We start from the raw sequence: 17,123 nt of genomic DNA, 5'->3' as shown, positions 1-17,123 counted from the left end.
TATATACACCTACTATGTACTCCCCAAAATAAAAATAACAAGAAAATGAAGTAAGTGAAATTGAACGGGTGCATAGAGTGCAAAACAGGAAACATGAGGCAGAACCTACACTTACAGTTTGGTGAGATTAAAGAGCATGTGATGAAGGGAAAATTTTAGTTGCTTTCAGAGACAGGGAATAGGCATTTAAATAGAAACAAATCAGATTCAATTCAGAATTCTCAACAGCAACACTGGATACAAAAATACTACAATATAATTTTTCAGCATAATGAAGGAAAATAACTTTGAAAATACACAAATCCTAAGGAAAGGTGACTTTTTTCAATGATTCTAGAAAAGAAAAAGAAATTGTGTTCTGATTAAATAATTTGCAGATGATATAGCATTTATATGGGATAATAAGGGGAATCCATATAGAAAGGTTGCTGGTTGTGATGGTTAATACTGAGTATCAACTTGATTGGATTGAAGGATGCAAAGTATTGATCCTGGTTGTGTCTGGGGGTGTTGCCAAAAGAGATTAACATTTGAGTCAGTGGATTGGGAATGGCAGACCCACCCTTATTCTGGAAGGCACCATCTAATCAGCTGCCAGCACAGCTAGAATGTAAAGCAGGCAGAAAAATGTGAAAAGAGTAGACTGGGTTAGCCTCCCAGCCTCCATCTTTCTCCTGTGCTGGATGCTTCCTGCCCTCACACATCAGACTCCAAGTTCTTCAGTTTTGGGACTCAGACTGGCTCTCCTTGCTCCTCAGCTTGCAGACAGCCTATTGTGGGACTTTGTGATCCTGTGAGTTAATACTTAAAAAACTCCCATATAGATACCTACACACACACACACACACACACACACACACACACACATATATATGGGAGTTTTTAAAGTATATATATATATATAGTTCTGTCCCTCTGGAGAACCCTGACAAATACATTGGGTATAAAATCAGCTTACAATATTTTTTGAAATTTTATTTTATTTTTATTTTAAATGCTGAGATACATGTGCAGGACGTGCAGGTGTTTTACACAGGTAAACACCTGCCATGGTGGTTTGCCGCACCTACCAACCCATCACCTAGGCTTAAGCCCAGCATGCATTAGGCATTTTTCCTAATGATCTCCCTCCCCCTGTCCCCCAACCCCTGACAGGCACCAGTGTGTGTTCCCCTGGGTAAATAATGAAATTAAGGCAGAAATCAAGAAGTTCTTTGAAATTAACGAGAAAAAAGACACAATGTACCAGAACCTCTGGGACACAGCTAAAGCAGTGTTATGGGGGGAATTTATAGCACTAAATGCTGACATCAAAAAGATAGATCTCAAATCAATATCTTAACATAACAACTAAAAAAACTAGAGGACCAAGAGCAAACAAACCCCAAAGCTAGCAGAAGACAAGAAATAACCAAGCTTAGAGTAGAATTTAAGAAGAGACACAAAAAATTTCAAAAGTAAATGAGTCCAGGAGTTGGTTTTGCAAAAAAAAAAAAAAAGAATGATAAAATAGACCAATCGCTAGACTAATAAAAGACAGAACAATCAAATAGACACAATAAAAATATTAAAGGGAATATCACCACTGACCCCACAGAAATATAAACAACCATTAGAGAATAGTATAAACACCTCTATGCAAAAAACACTAGAAAATCGAGAAGAAATGCATAAATTCCTGGATACATACACTCTCTCAAGACTTGAACCAGGAAGAAGCTGAATCCCTGAATAGACGAACAACAAGTTCTGAAATTGAGGCAGTAATTAATAGACTGCCAACCAAAAAAAAGCCCAGGACCAGATAGATTTACAGCTGAATTCTACCAGAAGTAAAAAGAGGATCTGATACCACTTCTTCTGAAACTATTCCAAACAATTAAAAAGGAGCCAGTCCTCCTTAACTCATTTTATGAGCCAGCACCATCCTGATACCAAAACTTGGCAGAGATACAACAAAAAAAGAAAACTTTAGGCCAATATCCCTGGTAAACATTGATACAAAAATCCTCACATAATGGCAAACTTAATCCAGCAGCACATCAAAAAGCTTATCCACAATGATCAAGTAGGTTTTATTCCCGGGATGCAATGCTGGTTCAACATACACAAATAAATAAAAGTAATTCACATAAACAGAACTAAAGACAAAAACCACGTGATTATCTCAGTAGATGCAGAAAAGGCCTTCAATAAAACTCAACATCTCTTCGTGTTAAAAAATCTCAATAAACTAGGTATTGAAGGAATATACCTCAAAATAATAAAATCCATTTATGACAAACTCACAGCCAATATCATACTGAATGGGCAAAAGCTGGAAGCATTCCCCTTGAAAACTGGCAAAAAAACAAGGATGCCCTCTCTCACCACTCGTATTCAACATAGTATTGGAAGTTCTGGCCAGGGCAATCAGGCAAGAGAAGTAAAGAGTATTCAAATAGAAAGAGAGGAAGTCAAATTGCCTTTGTTTGCAGATGACATGATTCCATATCTAGAAAACTCCGTTGTTTCAACCTAAAAGCTTCTTAAGCTGAAAGCAATTTCCACAGTCTTAGGATACAAAATCAATGTTCTATTATGTTAGCTGGCAGTCTCCTGCAGTTGTTTGCTGCTGCCACTGCCAGAGCCACAGGCTGGTTTCGAATTTCCTGCAATTCAGAGAAGAGCAGTAATGGGCAGGAATGGAACTGAGAGCCAACAGACAAAGAAATGGCACAATGAGGGAACTTTCCCTACCAGATTTAAAGACATTTTACAAAACTATAGAAAAAAAAAATAGCACAGTATTCATTCAAAAACAAATTTCTTAGTGTGTTTGGGCTGCTATCACAAAAATACCATATACTCGGTAATTTATAAACAATACAAATTTATTGCTTATAATTCTAGGGGCTGGGAAACCTGAGATTAAGATACAAACAAATTACATGTTTGGTGAGGGCTCACCCTCTGCTTTCCAGATGATGCCTTCTTGCTGTGTCCTCACATGGTGGCAGGGGCAAACAAGCTCCCTCTGGCCTCTTTCATAAGGACAGCAATCCTATTCATTAGGTCCCCATCCTTATGACATAATCACCTCTGAAGGGCCCTACCTCTTAATGCTATTGCACTGGTTATTAGGTTTCTGCATATGAATTTTGGTGGGACACAAATGTTCAGACCATAGCATGAATAGAGAACGGAATAGAATGGAAAGTTTTTTTTTTTCTTGAGACGGAGTCTTGCTCTGTTGCCCAGGCTGGAGTGCAGTGGTGTGATCTTGGCTCACTGCAAGCTCCGCTTCCCGGGTTCACGCCATTCCCCTGCCTCAGCCTCCTGAGTAGATGGAACTACAGGCGCCTGCCACCACACCCGGCTAAGTTTTTGTATTTTTAGCAGAGGCAGGGTTTCACCGTGTTAGCCAGGATGGTCTCGATCTCCTGACCTCATGATCCGCCTGCCTCAGCCTCCCAAAGTGCTGGTATTACAGGCGTGAGCCAATGTGCCCAGCCTAGAATGGAAAATTTTATATACATGCACACACGGCCACACACAAACATATTTGTATGTATATGATACTGTGATATAATAAATACAGAATTGATACTGGAACAACACAGGGTTGAACTCTGAGAGTCTCCTTAGATGTGGATTCTTCTGCCTCTGCTACCCCTGAGATGGCAAGACCAACCCCTCCTCTTCCACTTCCTCCTCAGCCTATTCAATGTAAAGACAATGAGGATGAAGACGTCTATGAAGATGATTTCCACTTAATGAATAGTAAGTGTACTTCCTGGTTCTTATGATTTTCTTTTCTGTAGATTTCTCTAGAATATTGTAAGAATATAGTATATAGTACTTACAGTGTACAAAATAAGTATTAATTGGCTGTTTGTAAAGTTTTTGAGTAGTCAAAAGTTATATGTGGATTTTAGACTGTGCAGGGGTTAGCCCTTCTAACCCACATATCGTTCAAGGGTAAACTGTAAATTTTGGTGTTTTTGTCCACGTCCTGGCACAGAACTCCTAAAACGCTTGTAATTTTCTAAGTGATAAGAGCAATAGGAGCAACTTGTATTGTAATATTTGGTTTTTTGTCCTTGGTTCATGAAGCATTTGCATGTCTTACAACAAATCCTTCAACCATGCCTGAGTTTATATTAGTGGGGTGATTTTTGCAAAGCCTTTAAATAACCACAGAATAAGGGCTGGTTGCCAAGGGAATCAACCATGTGATTAGAGGGTTAGAACTTTCAGCCCTGCCTCTCGACCTCTGGGGAAAGGAGGACTGGAGGCTGAATTAATCACCAGTGGCCAATCATTTATTAATAATCAATCATGTCTATACAATGAATCCGCCATTAAAAATTACTAATTAAAAGGGTTTTTGGAGCTACTGCGTGGTGAACAAGAACACATCTGTGTGCTGGAAGGGTGGTGCGTTCCAAACTCCACAAGGACAGAAACCCCTGTGCTCAGGACCCTTGCAGACCTTGCCCTATGTACCCCTTCATTTGGCTGTGCATCTGTGTCCTTTAATATATCCTTTGCAATAAATCCGTAATCGTAAGCAAATTATCTCCTCAGTTTTGTGAGCTGTTCTAGCAAATTATTGAACTTGAGGAGGGGAATGTGGGAATTTCCAATTTGGACCTAAGTTGTGCATAATCTGAGGACCCACAATTTGTGATTGGCATCTGCAGTTGGGGGGCAGTCTTGTGGGACTAAGCCCTTTGTCTGTGGGATCTGAACTAACTCTAGACAATTAGTGTCAGAATTGAGTTAAATTTTAGAGCAGTCAGTGTGCACTGGGGAATTGGATAATTTGTTGGTGTGGAAAACCCCACATATTTCGTGTCAGAAGTGTTGTGTGTGAGACAGTATAGTAGAAAAAACAGTGATTTTTTCCCTTTATAATTAATGATAAAAATTGTATAACAAGTGAATGGAGAAAGGATAGACTTTGTAGTCAATGGTGTTAAAAAATCTGACTCATTCTATGGAGAAAAATAATACTGGATCTTTACTTAAGGCAATATTACAAAGGTGGCTTCACATAGGTTAAAGATCTGAATATAAAAACAATAACAAATCAAAACAATGTCCCCAGAGACCCTCACTGAGGATACTTCAGAGAGGTAGGAGAACTACAAATGTACAGTCATAGGAGCTAAAAGAGGAGAGTTTTAAGAAGGGGACTGATATGGTTTGGCTGTGTCCCCACCCACATTTCATCTTGAATTCCCACGTGTTGTGGGAGGGACTGGTGGGAGGTAACTGAATCATGGGGGCAGGTTTTTCCTGTGCTGTTCTCGTGATAGGAAGTCTCACGAGATCTGATGGTTATTATAAGGGAGAGTTTTCCTGCACAATCTCTCTTCTCTTGTCTGTCACCATGTGAGAAGTGCCTTTCACCTTCTGCCATGATTGTGAGGCTTCTCCAGCCACGTGGAATTGTAAGTCCAATAAACCCCTTTCTTTCATAAATTGCCCAGTCTTGGGTATATCCTTACCAGCAGTGTGAAAACAGACTAATACAGGGGCATTACCTGTTAAAAGAATTTTAGTGAGTACACGAGCTAATGAGGAACTGACAAATTGAGCTATTAGGACATTATGTTTGACTGCTTCAGAACATAGCGAGGCACCGTTTACCACAGATATACCTAAAGGATTATCTGCGGCATGTTGTGAAGTTTAAAATCCATAAATTGATCTCCACATTCATTCATAGCACTTGCTCTGTAATCCTGTCTTCCTGCAGGTCAGCGCAGGCCCTGAGTGGTGGATGCTGTTGTCACCTAGACTGACCCCTGGGTACTCAGGCTTAACAGTGATTTGAATTCCTAGAAGTTTATTTGGATTGTATTAGTTTCCCATTGCTGCTATAATAAATTATTGCAAACTTAGTGTTTTAAAACAATACACACTTAGTGGCTGAAAACAACACCCCCTTAAAGTTCTGGAGGCCAGACATCCAAAATTAGTCTTATAGGGCTTAAATCAAGGTGTTGGCAGGGCTGGTTTCTGAAGGCTCTGAGGGGAGAACCTATTTCCTTGATGTTGTCAGCTTCTAATGGCCTCCTAGTTTTTGCTTATGGCCTGCTCCTCCATCTTCAAAGCACATGACTCCAATCTCTGCTTCCATCATCGCATCATCTTTTCCTCTTCTGCGTCATATCTCCCTTTACTTGCATCATACAAGGACGTTTTGATTGCACTTAGGGCCCCCCAGATAATGCAAGGTAACCTCCCCTTCTCAAGATCCTTAATCACATTTTCAAAGTCCCTTTTGCCATATAAGGTAACATTCACAGGTTCCAGAGATTAGGATGTAGAAATATATGGGGGTCCATTATTTAGCCTACCACAGGGATAGAAATCAGAAACCAGGAGAAGACAAAAGAGTAAGCATAGCTCATGGAGGATTTTGCTTCAATGTTCATGGTTTTAGGGATCTAGTGGTAGAGGTTGGGTGTGGGGAGCCCCTTCATTGCAGCGAGGACACAGCCCCTGGGGCGCTCTCTGGGATCTTACGCCAATGTGGAATTTGGTGTGGGAAATAACAGAGTTCATGCTGGTTGGTCTTGATTCTGGATCTTGATCAGATGATCCTCTGCAAGTTCCTAAGCTCCATTAGAAGATGTTACAGAAGTTTCTGTCACAGCACAGTGTCACTCTCAACAGGCCTCTTTTGGAGTACTTCTCTTCCTTGCACTTATACTTACACATATGTGTTGAGTACATATGTTTGTTTCCTAAAAATGAAGAAGCCTGTTATAAATGCTGGAGGAGATTGCCTTAATAGTGATGTACTAAAACTCACCACCAAGAGGAATAGCACTTAACACTGGGTCTCCTTCCTTGACTACTGGGTTCATGTTCCCAATCGCCACTGTGACTGGCTCTGGATACCAAACCCTACACAGTGCGAAGTTGAAAATTATCCCTTCTTGCCCCCTCTTTTATTCCTTGCCTTACCTCCTAGCAGGACTAAATGATATTGAGTTCTTTATTCCAGGCACTAGCAAGAGTGATGGTTCTTTGCAGGCATTTTTAGAGTCTTCATGAGCCCCACTTACCCCTGAAATAGGCTGTTGTTGAACATAACTCATTTTCTTTTGCAATGCAAGTGCCTCGGCCTGCCATACACTTCCATCCTTCTGTGTATATGCAGGTATTACACTTCAGACCCATAACTGCAGGGTGGAGAGAATAGAATATTCAGGCTGGATCATGGGACAATGGGAAAGTGAGTTTTCAGCATCAGTGAGAGGTTGCATATTGACTATACTGTCCACTCACTCCATTAGCTGGTATTTGTGGAATTCCTGATTAATTTAGCTTTGTAAGTTAAGCTAGGAGGTGGATAAAAAAGATAAGACAGTCTCTGTGACCTGAATAGGGTCCATTTATATTTGAAGGCAAGATAAACATGTGAAATAATAAAAGAACAGCAAGGATAATATATAGTCAACCAGATAAATCCTGTGGTGCAGATTAAGAGTATAGCAACAGGTAGATTACTGTGGGCTGGAAAAATAGGGGAATACTTTAGCTAAAGACTTGAGCGGGCTCTTGAGATGTAGGTTAAACTTGGGTAGGTGGGGGCAGGGGATGGGCAGAGAAGGTGTTCCAGATAGGTAGTCATAATGAGGGAGAACACAGAGATAGGAATGAAAATGGCATGTTTAGAGTGGACTGACTGAGATTACACCCTCTGATAGCTCCATCTGGCTTGGTCTGGCCTTTCTCTTTTTTTCAGGGAATAACCGCAACCAGGCAGAGAGAGAGCTGATCTGGGAGTCCCTGTGACCAGGAAGTAAGAGGAGAGGAGATGCAGGGTAGGGAGATGACATTGGAACCTATGGGTAATTTAGATTTAAGAACTAAGTGATAGTGATGATGGGGAAAGAAAGTAGAGTATTTCAATCTTCATCTCAGACGTTCCAAGGTTATAGAATCAGAACTTATATGGAGCCCAGGAGAACTTGAGTGCTATTGATTTATGTCCAATTTTGGGAATGGTCTTGTGGCATCTCTTCATTCTGAATTCCATTCTCACTATTCCATCAAGACTGTCTTTTTGCTAACAACCTCTTAATGATAAATCCAATTGCCTCTGCGTAACCCTAAAGTTTATTCATTTTCCCTTCACTCAACAATGTTGAATTAAAGTGGTAAGTGTGAACGTCCTTCTCTTTTCCTCTTATTTAGAGGGAAAGGATGATGTTAGTTGCTGATTTTTGAGCACTTTCCACATTTTGGACATTTTTTAGGTGCTGGTAATGCAAAGATAAACAAGTGTTTACATACATGCTGGAGACACAGGCATTAAACAATCCCTCCAAATAAGTACAATTGTATTGTAATATCAAGAAATAGTTAAACATGCAATGAGAGCATTTAAGAGGGAAGAACTAACTGTTCTTAGAGAGCCAAGAAAGTTTTCTGTGGGGAGTGGGCTGTAAGGTGAGACCTGATGATAAGTAAGAGTCAGCCATGTAAGCGGGTGGTGTGGTGTGGGCAGAGTGAAGAACATTTCAGGCAGAGGGAATAGCAATGAAAATAAGCTTGTCTGCTGAGGAACAAAAATGCTAAGGTAACTGGCGCACAGAATGGAGTGGGTTGTGCTATGAGACACGGCTGGGCAGGTGAGCAGAGATTCAACTTCCTGAGCCCTCCTAGGCCAAAGACATGAGTATGGTTTTTGATCCATGAGCAATGGGAATTTATTGAAAATTTTAAGCAAGGAAGTAATCTGATCCTATTTACATTTATCTAGCAGGTCAATATGGGACTTAAAAGGGGCAAACAGAAAACAATTTTATTCTTCTGCCCACCACCCATTTGAGTATTCTTTCTAAAGCTAGTTCTCCTAGTCCTGCAGGTAATTTCAGGCAAGGCTGCTAACTTGTCTATGTACTTTTAGAAAACAAAAAAGTCTTGCCATCACGTTTGGGCATAAGAATAATTTGGGTTCAGTAATTTATGCATCGAGTCCCATGCAATAATAATAAAATGGCTCTATTTCATTAAAAGCCCACGTTTCTCACCAGCAACCCACTCTCCCTGCATGCATGCCCATGCACACCCACCCACACGCACACACGTATGCACAGACACATAGCTCAGGCTTGCTTAGGTGTTTGTAATGGGCAGGAGAGGGTGGCTTTGACTTTTTCTCTATTTCTCTTCTTGGTTTTCTCCTACTCACCTCTGGCTTATGAGTGATAGCTTCTGACCCATTTCAGGTGGTGAGAGGGAGGGGGACAGGTAAAGGACAGGAAAGATTTCATCGGACTGGCTCTGGTGCCATCGTCTTTTGTCCATGGTAGTTACTTAAAACCCAGTGTCTTGGACTTTGTGTTTAATAAAAGCTGACTCATTTTCTTGAGCCAGGAGAACTCATTTTCTTGAGTTCCTTGAGTCAGGGAAACATTTGTGGGTTCTTCAGGATTTCCCCAACAAAAATATTCAAGTCCACTGCTGTATGGTGTATTTCCTGCAGCTGGTGGTTATATTTTCTCTCAGCTGTAAGAAGCTAGTGGCCCACACCTTGCTAGAATACCTTGTTCCTCCAGACAGTCCTCTTGGATAGAACTTTAAACAGCTCAAGACTCTGAGTTGCTTGATATGGCATGGCCCAGATCAGATCCAGGGGAATGTGTGCATATCCTCCCTGCTTGTATGTAATGCAGCTCAGCTGTCTCTCAGTCCCACCATTTCAGGGCTGTAGCCTCAGGCTCCCTCTCACCTTTAGGTTCCTCAAGCCCACTGTACCTTCCAAACACCAGAGGACACTATCAATTTCTCCCTGAAGCAACTTTCATGAGGCTTCTCTCTCTCACTGGAGTTGGAGCAGGCTGCGCAGTACACTGATAATGCCCTTCGAATAATTGTCTCTCTGATCTTTAATCTCTGAGTATTTCCAACTTCAACATTTTAAAAATACATTATTTAGAAATAGATAATACGTTGATATGACTAAATAGTAATAGAAAAAGAATGTTATGTAAAGTTGATCTCCCACTCTTGCCAGCTAGTTATCCAGTTTTCATCTGCCAAATAAAGGAAACTAGTTTTATTCATTTCTTTTATATCTTTTAGATTGATTTTCTCTCTATTCAAGCAAATATAAATATGCACGTGTATCTTTTTAACCCCTTTTCATAATTGGCAGTATACTATACATACTCTGCACTTCGATTTTTTGAATAATGTGTACTGAATGTGCAGTGTTCCATTGTAGTGTCCCATGCTTTAATTAATCAGTCTCTTAAGAGAATTTAAGTTATTTGCACTTTTTGATATTATTTGCTGCAATAAATAATGCTGAAAATATTTCATTTGTGTTGGAGTATATCTGTAACGTAATTTCATACCAGCAGAATTGCTGGATTAAAAAGTAAACACTTTCGTAATTTTGATAGGTATTGCCGAATTGCCTGCCAGAGGAGATGAACTATATATTCGCTTGCTATCAATGCTTGGAAAATTCTTGTGTCACCACAACTTTAATACTCAAGTATTTTACCAAACTCCTGGATGTTGCCAATCTGATAGGTCTAAAATGGTATTTCAGTGTTCTTTTAATTTGCATTTTTCTTAGTATGAGTGAGATTGAGCACTTTTTATATGTTTAATAACCATTTAAATTTTCTTTTGTGTGAACTATCTACATACTTTGCCCGTGTTTCTATTAGGTTGTTGGCCTTTTCCTTTTTGATTTTTTTAAAGGAGGCATTACATATCAGGGATATGAGCCATTTGTTTGTGATGTGAGTTACATTTTTTATTTTTGCCATGAGGAATATTTTGATTTTCATGTGTCAAATTTGTCAGTTTCTCTTTTAAGAGCTCCGGATTTTGAGTCATAGTTAGAAAGGCCTTTCTCATTTCTAAGCTTGTAACTAAACAGATTATGTCACATTTTCTTATAATTCTTTTATGGTTTATTCTTTCTTACTAAGTGTCAAAAGGTAGCAAAATAGAAATATAAGGTAGAAATATAATCATATTTGAATCACATTTGATAGGTAGAAAGCGTAGGAATCATTCACTAATTTTTAGTGAGTGTTAAGGGAGAGGGAGATTTCAAGAGTGACTTCCAAGTGTAAGAGGTGTTTATTGATGAAAGACTAAAGCTCAGAATAGAAATCTGGCTAGGATATAAAACTGGGCATTTTCAGCATGTAGATTATAACTGAAGCCGTGGAAGTGGATAAGTTGATATAGATGAGGGTCTGACTGGATAGCATAAAGCCTTGAGGTATCCCAGTGTTTAATGATCGGTTAGAATAAAGAATCCTACGAAATATTCTGAGAAGTAGCCAGAGGAAAGGAAAACTAGGAGAGTATAGGAGAGAATAAAGGAGAAAAGTGTATTAAGAAAGTAAGGGACCAAAATGAGATAAGTGTGGATGAAAAGTCAATTAATATGAAGTCAGAAATTTGCTGTCCTGTTTCCCTGCAATCAGTACATTTTCTTCTGGATTAGTATGTTGTATATGATCTCTCTGACATCCTGAAACTCAGGTTGTACTGAGTCTTCAGGTCTGAGCTGGAGCATGTGAGTGAGACTTGGAGAGTAGAGGTTTAGAGAACAGCACCCCTAAGTTGCCTCCCTCCACCCCCATTGTTCAAACTTACCCTCTTTGAGGTAGAGAAAAGATAAGCTCACGAGGAGCAGTGTGTTCATTTTCCTCATTGGATGCTTGTTCGGGCGACAGAAGGTGTGCTGAGTGAGGTATTGGAAAAGACAGCCACTAGCTTGCTTTATAAAGCTTAGATGTTTGATCACAGCCAGTAAATAGAAAGGAGGGAGGAGTCCCTGATAAAGGCATGAGGCAGAACTGTCCTTTCCCCACTCCTTTCTTTTAGGGAGCCATAAGTCTGTACTAATGTGGAAAGTTCAGGCTGGTGAGCAGTGTCAGGGAATGCTTCTGGCTAAAGTTGAATTAGATTTCCACCCCGACTCTTCATCCTCCCACTGCCTTCCGTGCCCCGTATCTGTCTTTTCCCCACTTTTTTTTTAAGAGACAGGGTCTCACTCTGTTACCCAAGCTGGAGTGCAGGGGCTCATTGCAGCCTCAAACTTTTGGGGTTAAGCAATCCTCCTGCTTCAACCTCCAGTGTAGCTGGGACTACAGTCTCTACTCACTCTTTTTTCTCTGTGTGTCTGCATGTGTGTGTGAGTGTGATTGATATGGTTTGAATGTTTGTCCCCTCCAAATCTCATGCTGAAATGTAATCCATAATGTTGGAGGTGGGGCACAATGGGAGCTGTTTGGGTCATGGGGGCAGATCCCTCATGAATTGCTTGGTGCCATCCTCATTGTAATGAGTGAGTTCTTGCTCTTGTAGTTCAAGTGAGAGCTGGTTGTTTAAAAAAGTGTGGAACCTCCCCTGCCCTTCTCTCTCTTGTTCCTTTCTCTCTCTTGCTCCCGTTCTTGCCATGTAATACACCAACTCCTTTTTTGCCTTTCACCATGATTGCAAACTCCCTGAGGCCCTCACCAGGAGCAGATGCCAGCACCATGCCTCCTGTTCAGCCTGCAGAACTGTGAGCCAATGAAATCTCTCTTCTTTAGTAATTAGTCTCTCTATTTCTTTATAGCAATGCAAAAATTCACTAACAGAAAATCGATACAAGTGGGGTGTTGCTATAAAGATACCTGAAAATGTTGAAGAAGCTTGGGAACTGGGTAATGGTCAGAGGTTGGAAGAGTTTGGAGGGCTTAGAAGACAGGAAAATGGGGGAATGTTGGAATTTCTTAGAGACTTGTTACGTGGTTGTGACCAAAATACTGATAGACATATGGATAGTAAAGGTCAGGCTGAGGAGTCTCAGATAAAAATGAGGAAGCTATTTGGAACTGGAGCAAAGGTCACCTTTGCTATGCCTTAGCAAAGAACTTGGCTGCATTGTGTCCAAGCCCTGGGAATTTGTGGAAGATTGAACTTAAGAATGGTGACCTAGGTTATCTGGCAGAAGAAATTTCTAAGCAGTAAAGTGTTCAGGATGTGATATGGCTGCTTCTAACAGCCCATAATTACGTATGGGAGGAAAGAAATAACTTAAAGTTGGAACTTACATTTAAAAGATAAGTAGAGGCTGGGCGCAGTGGCTCAAGCCTGTAATCCCTGCACTTTGGAGGCCAAGGAGGGCGGATCACAAGGTCAAGAGATTGAGACCATTCTGGTCAATATGGTGAAACCCCGTCTCTACTAAAAATACAAAAATTAGCTGGGTGTGGTGGTGCATGCCTGTAGTCCCAGCTCCTTGGGAGGCTGAAGCAGGAGAATCGCTTGAACCCAGGAGGCGGAGGTTGCAGTGAGCTGAGATCACACCACTGCACTCCAGCCTGGTGACAGAGCGAAACTCAGTCAAAAAAAAAAAAAAAAAAAGTAGAGCATAAAAATTTGGAAAATTCACATGTGGCAAAGAAGGAATGAATGTTTTCAGGAGAGGAACTGAAGTGGCCTATGGAGGAACTACTCACTAGATATATTTGCATGACTAAAAGGGAGCCAAGAGCTATTATCCAATAATACATTATTACATAATAATACCTTTTATTGGATAATAGCTCTTGGCTAATAAAATCTAAGACAATGGGAAAAAGGCCATGAAGGCATTTTAGAAATCTTCAAGGCAGCTCCTCCTATCACAAGCTCAGAGGCCTAGGAGGAAAGAATGTTTTCAGGGGCCAGGCCCAGGGCCCTTCTGCCCTGTGCAGCCTTGGGACACTGCTCTCACACCCTGGCCACTCCAGCTCCAGCTTCAGCTCAAAGGGGCTCAGGTACAGCTTGGACCATTGCTCTGAAGGGTGCAAGCCATAAGCTTTGGCAGCTTCCACATGGTGCTAAGCCTGCAGGTGTGCAAAATGCAAGATTGAAGGAGGCTTGGCAGCTTCCACCTCAATTTCAGAGGATGTATGGAAAAGCCTGGGTACTCAGGAAGAAGCCTGCTTCAAGGGTACAGCCCCCACAGAGAGGCTCTACTAGGACAATGCCAAGAGAAAATGTGGTATTGAAGCCCCCACAAGAGTCTCGACTGGGGAGCAGCCTAGTGGAGCTGTGGAAAGGGGCCACCACCCTCCAGATCCCGTAATGGTAGAGCTACTGGCAGCTTGCATCTTGAGCCTGGAAAAGCCACAGCTACTCAACTCCAATCTGTGAGAATAGCCACAGAGGCTGCACCCTGCACAACCGTAGAGGCAGAGCTTCCCAAAGCCTTGGAAACCCACCTCTCACACCAGCATGCCCAGGATGTGGGACATGGATCCAAGGGAGATTATTCTGGAACTTTAAGATTTAATGACTGTCTTGCTGGATTTCAGACTTGGATGGGCCTCTTGTCCTTTTCTTTTGGCTGATTTTTCCCTTTCAGAATGGGAATGTTTACTCAATGCCTCTACTACCATTGTATCTTGGAAGTAAATAGCTTGTGTTTGATTTTATAAACTCATAGGTTGAAGGAAATTGCTTAGAGAATCAGATGAGACTTTGGACTTTAGATTTTTGAGTGATGCTGGAACAAATTAACACTTTGGGAAACTGTTGGGAATAGATGATTGTATTTTACAATGTGAGAAGGACATGATATTTGAGGGACCAGGGACAGAATGATATGGTTTGGATGTTTGTCCCTTACAAATCTCATGTTGAAGTGTGATTCCTGATGTCAGAGGTGAGGCCTGATAGGAGGCGTTGGGTCATGGGAGAGGATCCCTCATGAATGGCTTGATGTTGAGCTTGTGGTAATAAGTGAATTCTTACTCTATGAGTTCATGTGAGGCCCGGTTGTTTAAGAGAGCCTGGAACCTCCCCTCCCTTTCTCCAGCTCCCTCTCTTGCCCTGTGATGTGCTGGCTCCCCCTTTGCCTTCTTCCATGATGATAAGTTTTCTGAGGATTCTCCAGAAGTGGATGCTGGCACTGTGTTTCATTACAGCCTGCAGAACCATGAGCCAAAATAAAAGCTCTTTTCTTTATAAATTAACTAGCCTCAGGTATTTATTTATGGCAATGCAAAATGGCCTAATACAGCAATACTATCAGATTTCTGGTTCCCTAGAAATTTCTTATGCATACTAAGTGAAAGAGTGTCTATTCATCATTAGGACAATGACTTATAAAATGGGATGACATATGAATCTCAGAATTCAAAGATTTCTAGAGAGTTTTATGTAATATGTCGGTATACTGATACAGCTTACTCCAATACTGAAAAATTTTTCCCCGGTTTAAGGCTTGGGCAAGGGTTGTTTTTTCTTTTTCTTTTTCTTTGAGACAGAGTTTCGCTCTTTTCGCCCAGGCTGGAGTGAAGTGGTGCGATCTTGACTCACTGCAACTTCCAACCACTGGGTTCAAGCAATTTTCCTGCCTCAGCCTCCTCAGTAGCTGGGATTATAGGTGCCTGCCACCACACCCAGCTAATTTTTGTATTGTTAGTACAGACGGGGTTTCATCATGTTGGCCAGGCCTGTCTCGAACACCTGACCTCAGGTGATCCACCCGCTTCGGCCTCCCAAAGTGCTAGGATTACAGGCATGAGCCACCATGCCCAGCCAAGGGTTGTTTTTTCTCCTAGGCTTCTAACGTCCAGCATTGTCATCTTCACTCCTTGGAAACCTTGAATATTTCCTATGCTTGGGTGCTGGGAATATCTAGATAGGCTCTTGGAGGTTCCCAGCAAATCTCTTGGAGATTAGAAGTTTAGGGATGCAGGAAGAGATGCAAGAAGGGCTTCTCCAGAAATGTTTTGGGTGAGGTCCTTCTTGGGATCTCCACGCATTTTCTGGATATTTTCTTAACGTTAGCTCTTTTTTTTTTTTTTTTTTTTTGAGACGGAGTCTCGCTCTGTCGCCCAGGCTGGAGTGCAGTGGCCGGATCTCAGCTCACTGCAAGCTCTGCCTCCCGGGTTCACGCCATTCTCCTGCCTCAGGCTCCCGAGTAGCTGGGACTACAGGCGCCGCCACCTCGCCTGGCTAGTTTTTTTTTGTATTTTTTAGTAGAGACGGGGTTTCACCGTGTTAGCCAGGATGGTCTCGATCTCCTGACCTCGTGATCCACCTGTCTCGGCCTCCCAAAGTGCTGGGATTACAGGCTTGAGCCACCGCGCCCGGCCAACGTTAGCTCTTTTAGTATTAGAGCTAGAACTATGTCTCAACTATTCTCAGATATGTCTCAAATAATGTCCTTGCTGTTTACTCTTTAGGGAAACAGTCCATTTCTAACCTCATCCCATATCCTTCAATTTTATTTAGAAAAAACCTTCTGGAATAAGATTTCTTTATTTTTGCCCCTTAAACATCTCAGTCTTCTTGTTAAATGTAATCCTTTCAACTGCTGTCTCCAAGGTCACTCCTACCCGCTCCTCATTCCAGTTGTGGCCATTATCTCATTGTTCTCCTTGCCCAGGTGCCCTTGTCTGTGTGTGGCACCAGCTGGATGAAGCCTTTGACATCTACCCTAGCTAACAGATCTGGATTTCATTTCAAAATAACCATCATTAAGATCTTCCCTGTTTCCACCTCAGCCATGTCCTTCTTCTTGGGTGTTTGGTACTTGGCACTTTCTAGGATCTTAATATGAATTACCTACCTTTCCTCCTTTCATATCCTTTGTTTTACAGAAACCCCATGAGATATGTACGATTGTCTCATTTTTGCAGATGAGATAATAAGCTCAGAATGGTTCAGTAACTTACTCAAGGCCACACAGCTAGCAGGTAGCAGAGGGTTTGAACCCATGACAGTGTATAGCAAACTTATATTTGAGATAAAAGGAGATATCCTTTCTAGAAGTCATCACTGAGGCAGATGAGTGTGCTTTTTGCTATATTTCCCAACCTTTGGAGTCCTTTGTTATTGATTTCCTGTAACTGCACCATAGTAAATGAGAAATTCAATTCTGTAATATTTGGCTTAAGTGCTATGTATTAGTTTGCTATTGCTACTATAAATAAATCAGACATTTAGTGGTTTAAAACAACACAAATTTATTCTCCTGAAGTATTGGAGGCCAGAAGTCTGATGGGGCTAAAAGCAAAGTATCAACAGAGTTGGTTCTTTCTGTAGGCTCTGAATGGAGAATCTGTTTCCTTGACTTTTTCAGCTTCTAGTGGCCTCCTCTA

The 17,123-nt window shown here is 41.3% G+C and overlaps 2 protein-coding genes across 4 annotated transcripts in view; one reads left to right on the top strand and one right to left on the bottom strand.

Moving 5' to 3' along the window:
* The first annotated feature begins 3,529 nt into the window (after positions 1–3,529).
* LOC141406858 (prostate and testis expressed protein 13-like) overlaps positions 3,530–17,123 on the top strand; it is a 79,028-nt gene continuing 65,434 nt past the window's right edge. For 2 of the 3 annotated variants that reach the window (XR_012423878.1, XM_065529209.2), the window contains exon 1: positions 3,697–3,762. The gene's annotated coding sequence lies outside the window, so the exon portion shown is untranslated. Of the gene's footprint in view, positions 3,763–17,123 lie in introns of all 3 variants that reach the window. The other variant, XR_010581067.2, reaches the window with a different exon arrangement.
* Positions 4,981–11,692, bottom strand: PATE4 (prostate and testis expressed 4). The gene is made up of 3 exons (XM_005580094.4): positions 11,635–11,692; positions 7,065–7,181; positions 4,981–6,740 (listed from the first exon to the last, which is right to left on the bottom strand). The coding sequence occupies exons 1-3, from the start codon at positions 11,690–11,692 to the stop codon at positions 6,619–6,621; spliced, it is 297 nt and encodes a 98-aa protein (XP_005580151.1). The 3' UTR covers positions 4,981–6,618.

Source organism: Macaca fascicularis, chromosome 14 (assembly GCF_037993035.2).
Source record: "Macaca fascicularis isolate 582-1 chromosome 14, T2T-MFA8v1.1".
Lineage (NCBI taxonomy): Eukaryota > Metazoa > Chordata > Mammalia > Primates > Cercopithecidae > Macaca > Macaca fascicularis.
Note: the sequence above shows the minus strand (reverse complement) of the source record. Positions and strands in the feature narration are given on the sequence as shown.

Coding starts and splice junctions, on each gene's coding strand:
- PATE4 (XM_005580094.4), bottom strand. CDS start 11,692: ATGAGGAAAATGAACACACTGCTCCTCGTGAGCTTATCTTTTCTCTAC. Junction 7,182..11,634: donor TTTTCTCTACCTCAAAGAGG/GTAAGTTTGAAC, acceptor TCCACCCTGCAG/TTATGGGTCTGAAGTGTAAT. Junction 6,741..7,064: donor AACAACAGCCTATTTCAGGG/GTAAGTGGGGCT, acceptor CTTCATTTTTAG/GAAACAAACATATGTACTCA.